Genomic DNA, 14,463 nt, shown 5'->3' with positions numbered 1-14,463 from the left:
GTGACAGAAAGAGGTGAACGACATAATAGCAGGTATGTGGGTCATATATGGCGGCTTTGTTGTTGTTGTTGTGTATGATATATTTGTCTTCCAGTCAGGGGAACCAGTTCTCTGTTCAAGGGATCTGCAGTAAATTATGGTCAAAAGTGGGGGTAATTCACTTGACTATTCTTTATAGATCCTGACAGGAATTTTAATGGTCTCCCTGAATTGTTGCAATTTCAGCTACTTTCCAATGGCACTAATATTATTTACAATGTCACTCATCTCTGTAACCATACAGCAACTGAGTGGTGGCAAAATTGCCCCATTTTTCGCTGTGAATAAATATCATAAGACAGAATCGAGAATTTCAGCTTTCGGTCTATCATCATGTATTTTGGTTTTCTCTTGAAAATAAGTCATGTAGACTAATTTTTAAGTCTGCTAACTTTACCAAATCATCAAAAATTTTTAGAATTTCAGGAGACATCCTAATACAATGTATCACTTAGGTGACTATTTAAAGGCTTTATTCACTGTCTTTCCAGTAGGCAAGTGTGTTCCATATAATAGCCGATCTGTGGATTTATGCTACGCTTTGTACAGCTGACATCATAAATAATGGATGGGGCCAAAATATGAGCTTCTCACAAAGTTACAGAGAAGTCAATCACATAAAAGCATGTGTCACGATGTAAGTATATAACATGACTTCATAGCATCAGGAGAAACACTCCAAAAACAAACAAGGATACCCCCACAGAATAATTCCTAGTGTTCCAGACCTGGATAAAATTACTGTGGCAAGATGCGGTCAAACAAATGAATAACTGTGGTAAGAGATGCCTTACTATTAGCAAACCCTTTGTAATGTGTAAACAGCTTGGTGGGTCTGTTGAAATGGTGGAACACATCTATGTGTTATCACATGCAGTTCAATCCCCTCAATGGTTTTCTTAATATGTTGTATCTGCACAGAATTAAAGTGAAGAGACTAAAGTGAAGTGATTAAAGTTCCTATCAAAAATTTATAGGTGTTGAGGAGGACAGATCATGTGGTTTCTTTATCAGTTAATATACTGTGCTAAGGCATTCAACTTAAATAACAATCTGCATTCAGTGAGGAAAGGAGTCTATGAGGTGGGTAATAAATGTTCACATTTTCCCACCTATTCCTAGGACTGGGTGGCATTCTAAATCTTCTCTTAGGCTCTAGGCATGGAGTCAGGTCAGGTTTCTTCCATCATAAGATTTATAAGGTTTGGTGCAAAAGGAAGCCTGCTGAGAACAATAACCTAATTCTGTTCTGTGTACAATTGATGCTGGCATATACAATGGAGAATGATTGTGATGGGAACACATTACTGCCTCAGACTAAGTTATTGCAATAATGTGATATGATTTTATGCTGCATCAAGATGATCATCTATCCTCTGAAGTATTACACATCTGTGGAAAGAGATAGAGCCAAATACTGCCACCATATACAAAGCCACTGTGAGATAATTTCAGGATATATCTAGTACTGGAGTCCATATACTGTTATTAAACCATGGTTTGTTGAAAAAAAAATACTGACTCATTAGAAAACACAATGTTACAAGTGTTTAAATTGACACAGTCCTCTGCAAACATTAAGTGCAAGTGCTAAGAATTTGTGCTTATCACAGAGCCTCTCCTTGATGGGTACACGTTTGCTTTGTGGCCCACCCTTGGGAAGCTGCTACTGAACCATATACATTGACCTGGGAAATGCAGTCATTTGTTTTGACTCTAGTGCATTTTAAAATGGATTTTGCATTATTTATCATCATCATCATCATCATCATCATCATCATCATCTACAGGTCTCATAATAGGTTGCCATTAGTTTTGTCATACATGTCATCAGAAGTATGCCACACTCTACCTCCTTTTGATTAACAATCAATTCACCATCGCGTCTACAGTGGCGAATTAACAGCACAGTACAAAAAGCATTTCAGGTAGTACAGTGGAGAGTATAACAGACAGCCAGTGGTAGCCAGAAGAGTGTCTTACAGAAATGAAAAGGGAAGGAGGGGGGGAGGGATCAATTAAATCTAGAGTTCCAAAGACTGTTTCAACATTTTTATGGAGTCCATTGGTGAACAGTTTCCTAATTACCTACTGTACAGTGTATCTTTCGATAATGACTGTGTGTTCTACTGGCAAGGAAAGTTCATGTTAGAGAAGGCTCACAATACTGAAACAGTCATTTTGAGTAATATTTCCACTTCACGGTTTCCCTACAGACACCTGAAGACTGACATGTTACATTTAATGTTTGTAAGTGCATTTTGCTGCATGCAATGTTTCTTTAAAGGATATTGTTTGTATATGGGATGAGTCTCTACAAGCTACAATTTTTCTGTTTAACACATGTTTTTCTCAAACTTTATTGACTATTGGCTTGAAACTGAGCCATAGTTCCCCTATTAATTGCTTCAATTAAAAGATTCTAATTCCTAGCTTCCAGGAGCATCAGAATCCTTCACTCACAGAGGCTTTAAAGTTATTTCTTTCTGACGTACCATCGAAGATGTGGAAATTGTGTTTTTATCAAACTGCAGCATTCTGTTTGCACTGTGGCTTAGCGTGGTCAACAGTTCAAATATTTGGATTATTTAGAGCTGTGTTCTACCTATGAAGAGACCAATCTATAATTTTAAAGTATATTTGCATGTATTCTCTTTGAATTTAGAAAACATCACGTGGATCAAAATACAATGCCAAGGCATTATCTTTATTTCTTACTGCTGTATTACAATTTTTTGGTCAAATGTTTTAGCAGAATGAAAACAAGACTCCCTAGAAATTACACAGTGCATTTTTGTCAGAATTTTCATAGCAAAACAAAGAGCAGGAAATGGACAAAAGGGATAATAAATTGACTAGCTTGAGGTCTAATTTTGCAAAGAAAGATTTAATCGCTTCAAAGTAAAGAGAATAACTAAGAAAACCTTAATTCATGATCTGAGGGAAAATTTACACATTTCACGAAGTCACTCTGTTAGTTATGTAAATGAAGTGGCAAAACATTCATCTTTTCAAGGCCTAACCATTTTGTGCATAAATGTTATACTGGAGTAGAAATTGTGGATTTTTATTCAAATTGAAAAAGTAATATAATTACCAAATTAAAAGATAAATTGAGTCACCTTTTCTTTATCTTGATCTATACATTCTTAATAACAAAAGAATACCAATCGATATTTCAATATATAATACTTCATGTGTTCTGGAAAAAGACAAGTCCAATGTTTTGTGAAATGATTTGTCTAAAAGTAATAAATAAAATAAATTTAGAGAAACATTTGATGCATCTCATCTGTTGAACACGATTCTGACTGTCATTCAAAGGAATGTGAAAAATTTCCTTAATGTAATTTATTTCGTAGTTTTAGACAAATTATTTCACAGAGCATTTGACATTTCTCGAAATTTTTGATGTATCATCATTTTGCCAGTCTCCATATTTGGAGAAGCCTATGGGTATACCAAGAAAACTCACTCACTGTAGTTCTTCTAGGTTATAATCGCCTCACCACCACCACACAGACTTTTAATTCCAGTTTTACAAAATGTACAGCAGTTTTGTTCATTTAATCAGAAAACAGTTAGGGCATAAGTTATTTTTTATGCATTATCAACCAGAAGTGATGCCTGCTATCTGAAATAAGATCCTATAGGGAAATGTTTTAGGTTTTTGCATATTTCACTCTCCATCTCACACCAATACACTGCTTTGAATAGCATTATGTACTATTATAACTAATTTAAAATTAAGAAATAACTGCAGCTTCTGTGGATGCGCAAATTTGGTAACAAAGGTACACTACAGCCTACAATGAAATAAATCAAATAATTGTAGATGTGTACGGCTAAACAAAATGAACAATAATTTTAACATAAAATTATGTACGAAGCCAATAAAAATTTATTTTATGACTACTAAACATCAGTATTAAAATCTAGTATCATATTTCAAAATTTCATTGGTGATTGTCTTTTTCCATTCCATTCTCTTCCCTATGACCACGGATCATGGATAACTTTACTAATTAATCACTAAATTATCGTGTTTCCTACAGATGAAGAGACCTCTGGCGTTTAGTCCATTTTATGACTGGTTTTCCTGCAACTATCTAGGTGTGCATTTATTTTGGAGGTCCACTTCTTCACCCATGTTCATGCATATATAGCCAAAACTGACTTCAGTAACATTTGAGCTAGTAATAATTTCTATTATGCCATATATTAAAAGATTATCATGTAACAAATAATTAGTGGTGGCAACAACATTTCTCTAGTACGATTTATTCAAATACAAAAATTAAGCTTGAATTAAAATGATGGTACAATTTTAAGGTCAGAGGTTGAAGTGTGGCAAAATTTTATATCCTGTGAGAATTTTTTCGGATTCTTCTCTTAACAATGTATTTTTATTATTATTATTATTATTATTATTATTGTTATTATTATTATTAAGCATCTAGCTTTTTCCTGCAATTTCATCTGCTTTGGATGACGAAAATGCATGAATTTTGAAGAATCCTAAAGCTTATTATCAGTGAAAAAAACGGATATAAAAAACTGAAGGTGAAGCTGTCCAAAGGCCACGACCGTAAAGAATTCATGCGTTTGTGAACACATATAAAGATATGTAAAGTATAAAACAACAACACAAAAACTGAAGAATCTGTGCTTACAAACACACCAATTCTTTGCTGCTGTTCCCTTTGGACAGCATCAGCTTCAGTTTTTATATTCGTTTTTCTCACCGATAATAAGCTTCAGGATTTTTCGAACTTCATGATGGTTCACGATTCAAGTGGATGAAGTCACAGGCATTATTATTACTCAACAAACTTGTCAACGATAATAGTTTCACCATTTAATGAATGAATTAATTCAAGAATGAAATAAGTTAAACAAATTAAGACATTAACACAAAATCTCAACAATTATATCACTTATATTGATAAGACACGATGAAAAAACCTCCTAAGAGACGTACAAAACTGATTTTTAAAGTCAGCTCGATGAACTTATCATCGACAACAGTAGTGTCAACTTGACAAACTTATCAATAATAATAGTACACCAATTCAAGAATGTCTATAGATAATGGAATTAAACTGTTAACATTATTATTATTATTATTATTATTATTATTATTATAAGATGTTCAAAAGTATTACTTTTTGCAGAGTCTATCATTTCTATCCTGGTTTATTCAGTTTAGTTTTATAGAACTTCTGCTGTCCCAATTTCTTTCTTCCAATATAATCAAATGATCCTTACACAAAACTAAGTTGATCAATATTTAAAAAGCTAATTTTACTCATTTTCATGGACAACTCACAGTTGACCAATAATCTGATTGTGGTACAACTGTTTTCACAAAAAAGCAATTAAAGGTTCCTAAGACAGTTTCCCTGCACCTCCTATGGATTCATATTTCCCATACTGACCCAATTAGGCTAAACTAAACACACTATATGTATACAGAACTTGGCCTCCAGGCCGGGTATCAAGGTAAAACACATACCAAATTTTAAGTTAGACCTCCAACAATACAACTGTTTGCCTTTTCTCCACAAAACCTCCAAGTATGTGATGAAAAAGCACAAAAGTTTCATGTCATCATAAAATAATCTGGAGAACAACCAATGGCAAAAATAAAATGTTTACATTTTGTAACACCACAGCCTTTTACAAACCACGTACATAAGGAAGTAACCATCAGCTGCCTCTCAAAACAGCTACCAATGATCTTTTGTCTGAGCTATCTCTTCCCTTACATAGATTCAAATTTTAATTACAAACACAAAATGGAAGTTTTGGCAAATTTTCAAATAAATAAATAAATAAATAAATTTGAAAGCAATATGCTGTAATACAAAAAAAAAAGGGGGGGGGGGGGAGAAGGGAGACAGTCCCAACCGAGTACTTTTAAACATTATACATCTCAATGAAATGTGAGTCATAGAAAATATTGTTCAGCCTTATGCTGTAATGTGTCCAATTTATACATTTTTTTTTTTTTTTTATAAAATGTCACATATTTAAATGAAGTGACTCACACAATTGAGTTCAAACATGTCTAAGACATACAAAAGGTACTAATGATTATGTTTTGAAAACATGATCTGCTATCGAGTTATTTTCACTGTTCTTTAACTACGTCATTACAGCCTCCAAAGGAAGAACTATTAACAAGTTATTGTTTATCCACATGTTTGATGGTTCAAGGAGTACTTTCTAACCAGGACACGTCAATCTAATTTATCAAATATGAAAATAATACACAACCTAATTTTTAAACACCCCCCCCCCCCCCCTCGAATGGCAGTAATGAACACAATTACTAGACCATCTCACTTACTAAAAACTATGACGAAAATTATGACCAAAGTTATCTTATTTATTGTTCTTCTACTAGTGTCTAACAAAACACTGAAAACTGTAATGAAATGCGACAAATAATCAACATGATTAAAATGGGGAGGGGAGGGGGCAGGGAAGGTAGAGGGGCATGTGGGCAGCCGGCACAATGTAACAACTTGTATGTGTGAGGTGTGTATGTATGTATGTATGTATTCTCTAGGAAATTAAAGATTTTGTCCAAAAGCTTGCAAAGTTTTCACTTTTTTTATGTGTTTGTATATGACAACACTTCTACTGTCCAGTGAGTGGTCTCCTTTACATTCACTAAAAAGTAGGTCACTAAAAATAAATCCTGGGTTCTGTGACAAATATATAATCTGACAGAAGGCTGTGCAGACAGTAACTGAAGTAAAGCAGCATTACACTACAAGAATAGAATAACTTTCACTTATGCAAATTACGAATGTCTGCTTTCCTTAAAATATACAGGCCACATTCAACAAAACCAACAATATTTCAGAGCAGCTCATCCATGTGTGATTAGTTCCTGGTCATGTGGAAAATTTTCTCTTTATTACAAACAGCACAAATACAGGATTGGGACACCCAGCAATTATAACGTACACTTGAAATATTTACCTCTTTTGCATGCAGTCCTAATTTCATAAACTTCACGACTTATCTGCCCTGTATTTTCTAAGAAAGTAAAATTACATAGATTACTGTTTTCAGTCAATGCATCAAGTAAAAATGAATACCCACCTCCTGTTTTTCTAGTTTGTTCTGCTCCTCAATCCTCGTTAAAATTTCAGTCATATTGGTCTCTAATACCATGCCGCCCATAACAAGTTCATTCAATATGTAATGAACCTAGATAAAAAAGAAGGCAATTTCAGAATTACATGGAGGTCTATTTCAAAACCACAACAAAGAATTAACATAAACTGTACTTACCTTATCAACATGAAAAATAAGATCAAGTTCACAAACATTTTCAAAACACTTATCCAGTGTTTCCACAAAGACTTGGATCAGATCTAAAATCCCAAGCTCTGACTCAGATGAATCTACACAAAATACAAAATACAACGTCGCATAATGTCGGTATATCAGCTTATAATCTGAGCCACCTATAAGACTGAAACAGAAAAAAGGATGCTTCAGAAATGTCATGCAATATTACTACATAAATTAATAGTTGTAGTCAAATTGCTGTGTAATAAACTAAAACTTTAATAAGAGGAAGAATTGTAGCAGCGCACAGTGTTTAAAGTTTCTAACATGTCAATAAATAAGATGATTTCCAACTTGATTACACTAAACATTTTAGCAATTGTTAATTCCATGTGTTGCAGCGAAGACAGTGCTGTCTGCTAATTATCACTGGCAGTGATCAGAAAGCTATCAATACTTCAATGTATTTAAGATTTCCATCAATTTGATTAATCTCATCTGCCAACTCACTGAGTGGTCTTAGAGTACATGTATATTAGTAATTAGTTTGGTCATAAGAACTGCCAAATTGGAAATAATTCAAAATGTTTTCTCACCTTTTCATTCACTTGAATGACCCAGAAGGTGAGGAGGGAACAAAATGAAATTTCACAGCTTGACAGAGTATGTGATGTTATTTCAGTAATTACAAAACTGAGTCACATTTACAAAGAATTTGGCAACATGAGTCCACTTATCAATATAGCATTGCACCCTCTCTGACCTCGATGAACACCTTGTTTCATTAGGGAAGGGTGTCAAAGTGACTGTATTCTTTTCCAGAGGAAAGTTGGCCCACAACTGTTGTAATCGGTTCTTAATACCCCAGATACTGGCAATGGGATGTAGTTGATGTCAGAACTTGTCCCATACACATTGGATATAGATCTAGGGAGCTTGCTGGCCTCAGGAGTAGCTCAATACCACACAAACAGTTCATAGACGTGTCATGTGTGGACAAGCTTTATCCTGTTGAAAAATGGCACCATGGTCCTGTCACCTGAGAGATAACTCATGAGGATCCAGGACATTCGTGACTTATTGCTGTGTTGTAAAGAGTTCCCTCTATCATTACCAGCTATGACCTGAGGCACTTCACCCTATGGCACCAGGAGTAACACCGCTGTACCTCTCCTATACAATGTAATTATCGGACCTCTCCCCATGTCCCCGAAATCTTGCTCACGATGGTCATCCTGGTTAATACAGAACCGTGATTCCTCACTGAACATAATGTGACACCATTCATCAGCAGTCCATGTTTTCCAGTCAGAGAACCACTCCAAACACAGCCGTTTGTGTTGTAGTGTTAACAACAGCCTACGCATGGCATTGTAATACCCTAGTCTGGCTCCTACTAGTTTTGGACCAAAGGTGTAAATGACACAGAATATTGCACAGATTCCATTATGGGTTCTCAGATGGCAAGTGCAGATGTGAAGGAGTTTCAATGTGATTTGTGCACAAAGTGGTGATCCTCCCTAAACACTTTGTCTAAATTTCAAACAAAGAAAACCAACACAATGAAGATATCAAGATTTGTCTAGATGAGTTCATAGTAGAATACTCAAAACACACACAATTCCTTGGAATAAGAACCGATGAAAATGTAAATTGGGATAATCACACAGAACACCTAAATGGGAAACTCAGCTCAAGCCTATATGTACTGCACAGACTCAGCTACCTAAAAGACACAAATATTATGAAAATGATATACGTGCTAAGCACTAATCCACCTGACGCTATGGTATGGCACAATTTTGTGGGGAGACACCTCCAAACAGTATTCACTTTAAAAAAAGAGCAATAAGAATGATAATCAGGTAGGCCAGCATTTAAGGCTCTTAAAATACTAACAGTACCCAGCATATGTCTATACCAACTCTTATGCTGGCCAAAATTCAAATAGGCTCCCGATACTCAAGATAACAAGACACAATACAACCATAACACAAAAAGTGGAACATTTTCCACGAGCGCATGAAATAAAGATCAAAGGAATCACATGCAGGACCAAATGTCCTAGAAAAACTTTCTTCAAACTTGAGAGAGGTAAAAAAATATATTCAAAAAAGTTCTCAAAGCTTTGGTAGAAAATTATTACTGCAAGGTGTGATCAAAAAGTTTATGTTCGAAGGCCGTACAGTCCAGAATCGATATGTCAATTGGGCAAAATCATTGTGAGCATTGAAGCAGTCACCCTAACAACACACCAGGTTAAATATACCCATCTGGTAAAACACTGTATCTCGCTGTGTGAAGAAGGCCGTAACTGCATGCTGCACATACATATATAACAGGAATCGTTGACCCTTCAAGGTCTTTTATAAGGGACTGAAGGCACAACAGTCACCATGGGGGAGAGATCAGAACTATAGGGTGGGTGCCTGAGTGTCTCCCACTAGAGTTGGCATAGCTTCTGCATTATGACATTTGCAGTATGGGGATGTGCATTGTTATGAAGCAGCAGCAGTCCTTGGTTCACCATCCGCAATGGCTGTTTTTGACAGACATCTTGCCCGAATAACGTTGCCGTAGTTCACATTTCTGCATTTACCACATACATGTTGGAAAGACACCTCCATGTCAGTGCTTATATGCCTGCAACGAAGTTGTGCTACATTGCATGTATGTATGTGGTTTTGTTTTCATTAAGAAAGTGTATCGCTTTTGTAAACCAGTTGATATCACATAATTATGTGGAATGACTCATGAACATTAATATACCTCATTTTCAAATTTTACTGACACTTACTCAAAAATATTATTTATCTAAGCAGTCACTTTGCACGAAATAGAATACAAGAGAAATTGATTTTATTGGCAGTCCACCTTCCCATTTTTATGTTCTCAGATGTCAAATACTTGCCTAATTCTAATAATACTCATTCAAAATAAGAGTTACACCTCATTTAAGTTTTCTATAGTCTGATTACAGTTTAGTTAGTTCCTCTCTGGCACTGTGGACTGAGAATTTCAATATGTACCAAAAACTAAACACCTGTACCTGCAAATACAACAACAATAATAATAATAATAATAATAATAATAATGTAACTATTTTTATGTGAAAATTGAAGCTTAATGACTACCTCTCATATGTGGGAGAAAGAAACATGTTGCCTAACTCTTCTTCGAATATTCGCTGAACAATAATGGACCGATATCACACCCTGAAGTTATTTTTTTATCTGACAATTCACCCCATTAAGAAAAACATCCTGGTTTCTATTTGCTAGGTAGTTAGAATCCAATCTCAAAGCTAGTCTGATATTCTGTAAGCTCTTATTTTCTTCCCTAAGCGATAGTATGGACCTCTCCAGGGGACACCATGTCGTAGAAGCACTGTCTGTGTTGGTGGAGAGGCTTGTGTCTCCCCAGGACGCTGAGGGCTACACCAGCAATAGCACAGCTACTGGCAGGGTCTCCCATGCCAGACAGGCCTCAGTGGATGAACCAGACAAAGAGTGCCCCACAATGCATTGTCTCTCCCATATCCAATCCCATAGTCTTTCCCAAATTCCCCAGATACCCAGCCCAAAGTGTGATGCATTTCAACCATTTAAGTCACCAGACCCAGGGAGAATTTTTCCAGCTCTGCTGCAACAAGCTGGAGAGAGTTTAATTAGGCTCCTATACACACTGATTAGGGTTACCCTAGTAGCAAGAATTATTCCTAATTCTAGTAGGACAATGAGGGTTGTTTTCATTCCAAAGCCACAGAGACTGATCAGTCTGTCCTCCTTCCTTTTAAAGATATCAGAAAAACATGTTAATATGCATATTCAGAAAAGGAGGTTAACTGAGGTTTCTCTACATGTAAACTAGCATGCATATCAACCAAGCGAATCATTTGAAACAGCATTCCACCAACTTACTGGGAAAGTGGAAAAAGCACTACAACTTAAAGAAAGTGCTCTCTGCATCTTCCTGGGTATCCAATTGGCATTTAGCAATGTGATCTTCGAATTCATGATTAGAGATGCAGAAGAACATGGTACCGAGACCTTTGTCTGTATGTGGATTAAGACCACATTCAGCAGAAGACAGGTAGAAGCAACCATGATGAATAAACAATGATGATCAACACCAACACCAGAGGGTGTCTGCAAGGAGGGGTTTTGGCCCTACTGCTTTGGAACCTAGTGGTAAATTAAGTTATTGAAGAGCTAAATATTGGAGGCTACTTTTGCCATGGATACACAAATGACTTAGTCATAGTAATACTTGACAAATTTGCTAGTACTCTTAGAACAATGGCACAATGTGGACCAAACTCTACTGCAAAACTGGTGCAGGAAATAACATCTAAGGGTCAGTCTCACAAAAACTATTACAATGCCATTTTCAAGGAAGCATATTCAGTACAGTTACTGGAGTCTTAAGCTTCTTGATGAAACTCTACCTGTAGAGGGGGTAGTGAAGAACCTAGGGATAACCCTGGATGCAAAACTATCATGGACCTGTCACTTAAGGAATATATGTTCCAAGATGAAAGGTACTCTTATGAGCACTATAATAGCCTGTGGAAAAAAGTGATGTCTAAATCCCAGAAGTATGTACTGGATCTACACCACTGAAGTAAGATCTATGATAATTCATGGTCTGACAGCATGGTGGAACAAAGTAGGACAAAAGATGGCTGCTAAGGAGCTTGGCAAGGTGTAGAGACTGCCCTGATTAGCCATAACAGACAAAATTAGCAGCACACCCACTGCTGGGATGGAGACCATGCTGGACATGCTCCCATTACACTGTTGAGTTATAATGAAGGCAGCGGCAGGTGCATACAGACTAAAAACTGGGAACAATGGTGTGATAAATACAGGAACAGTTGCGAAAATGCCATCTGATCATCCAGTAACTTCCAGCACCTTCAATAAATCTTTCAGCGTAACAATCTGAAGTAGGGAGCAGTGGAAGAATGAATCATGACACGGTGCAGGAGATATAGTCTGGGTTACAGATGGGTCGAAAATACATGAAGGTGCTGGGGTTGGGATTTATGGTGTACAACCTAGACCAAAGAGAGCAGTCTTGCTACGGAAGCTGGCCACAGTATTCCACGTCAAAATATCCACCATCAAGCTGTGTGCTGAGGACAATTTGCGTAGGTGCTACAAAGAACATAGCATCTACATATATTCCTACAATCAAGCAGCTCTGAAATCTCTATTAGTCTCTGCAATGAAATCAATGAGCATTGCAAAATGCCACAAAGCCTTTGTGAGACTAGGGGACAACAATAGGGTAAACCTGCTGTGGGTCCCTGATCACTAAGGAAGTAGTGGCAATGAACAAGTTGATACGCTGGCTAGGACAGGTGTGATCACTCCATTTATTGGACTGGAACCTGTCCTAACCATCACTAAGGATACTGGACTATGACCCAAAAACAAAAACATGACAAGCTAACGATTCCAAAGCCATGTTTTCAGAGAAGTTCTGTAACCCTGCGCTCAAACAGGAGACAGACTAAACCTATGGTAGGACTGATGACAGGCCCTGGGAACTTCAAGAAACATCTAAGCACAGAGGGTGTAAATAAAGAAGCCCCTAAGTGTAGGCTGTGTGGTGAGGGTGATAAATTGCACCACACCTATTCTTCCAGTACGAAGTGTTGAAGATCAAAGGACAGAAAATGTTTGGCTTATCAAGTCCTGAAGAGAGAGTGTCAAAGAACCAGGGTGTGAAACTGAACAATAAACATTGTTTGATACACCTGGTGCCATTGTCTACTACCCTGTGGAACTTCACAGTATCTCTGTTTGCAGAATCCTTAGTGATTTGTACAGAGGAGATTTTCATTTTCCAAAAAGGTCTGTTTGCAGAATCCTTAGTGATTTGTACAGAGGAGATTTTCATTTTCCAAAAAGGTCATAATAAGCAAGCCTGCAATGTGTTCCATAATTCCATAACACAATGACATCAGCAACATTTGTCCACAACTATGAAAATGAGATTGACAATACTTCTTTGCAATAGGAATGACTTGCACCTTTTTCCACCTTTTTCCATTTTCTTGGAACACTTGTTGCTTCAGTGACCAATGAACTGCTGCTAGAAAGACAGCACGTTATTTCCTATATTCTGCTTAGAATCATACAAACATCCTTCCAGATCCTATTGCCTTTCTTCTGTTGTGTAGTTTTAAGTACTTCTCTATTCCGTAAACAGTCATCTCAATATCAGTCACTTTCATGTTCATGCAATCACTGGGTGGAGGACCTGAATGATGATCTTCATGTGTTTTGGACGATCGAACTAACTATCTCAACAATGTCTGACATCTTCCATTTCCAAGCCAGTAAGATCACTGAGTGACTGATGTGATGATTTTCATTGATTAATGAACTCTATGTATGACATGGAAGAGGTCTGTAGACTCTGGAAGGTTTCAGACAGATTATATAATAGTAAGACAGAGACTTAAGAACCAGGTTTTAAATCTTAAGACATTTCCAGAGACAGATATGGCCTCTGACCACAATCTATTGGTTATGAACTGTAAATTAAAACTGAAGAAACTACAAAACGAGTGGGAATTTAAGAAGATGGGACCTGGATAAACTGAAAGAACCAGAGATTGTAGAGTGTCTCAGAGAGAGCATTAGGGAATGACTGACAAGAATGGGGCAAAGAAATACAGTAGAAGAAAAATGGGTAGCTTTGAGAGATGAAATGGTGAAGGCAGTAGAGGATCAAGTAGGTAAAAAGACGAGGGCTGGTAGAAACCCTTGGTAACAGAAGAAATATTGAATTTAATTGATGAAAAGAGAAAATATAAAAATGCAGTAAATGAAGCAGGCAAAAAGGAATACGAATGTCTCAAAAATTAGATCAACAGAAAACGCAAAATGGCTAAGCAGGGATGGCTAGAGGACAAATGTAAGGATGTAGAGGCTTATCTCACTAGGGGTAAGATAGATACTGCCTACAGGAAAATTAAAGAGACTTTTGGAGAAAAGAGAACCACTTGTATGAATATCAAAAGCTCAGATGGAAACCCAGTTCTAAGCAAAGAAGGGAAAGCAGAAAGGTGGAAGGAGTATATAGAGGGTCTATACAAGGGTG

General features: G+C 36.6%; 1 protein-coding gene across 2 annotated transcripts in view; it reads right to left on the bottom strand.

Moving 5' to 3' along the window:
• Positions 1–14,463, bottom strand: part of LOC126184250 (AP-3 complex subunit sigma-1) — a 117,640-nt gene that overhangs the window by 19,221 nt on the left and 83,956 nt on the right. For both annotated transcript variants that reach the window (XR_007536829.1, XM_049926618.1), the window contains exons 3-4: positions 7,348–7,531; positions 7,156–7,263 (exon numbers count right to left, since the gene is read on the bottom strand). Coding sequence is in view for 1 of the 2 variants with exons in the window: in XM_049926618.1 (XP_049782575.1) it covers positions 7,156–7,263; positions 7,348–7,531 (292 nt within the window). In the remaining variant the exon portion in view is untranslated. The remainder of the gene's footprint in view (positions 1–7,155; positions 7,264–7,347; positions 7,532–14,463) is intronic.

The sequence above is a fragment of the Schistocerca cancellata genome, chromosome 4, assembly GCF_023864275.1.
Source record: "Schistocerca cancellata isolate TAMUIC-IGC-003103 chromosome 4, iqSchCanc2.1, whole genome shotgun sequence".
NCBI classification, from domain to species: domain Eukaryota; kingdom Metazoa; phylum Arthropoda; class Insecta; order Orthoptera; family Acrididae; genus Schistocerca; species Schistocerca cancellata.
This window is presented reverse-complemented; position numbering and strand designations above follow the sequence as displayed.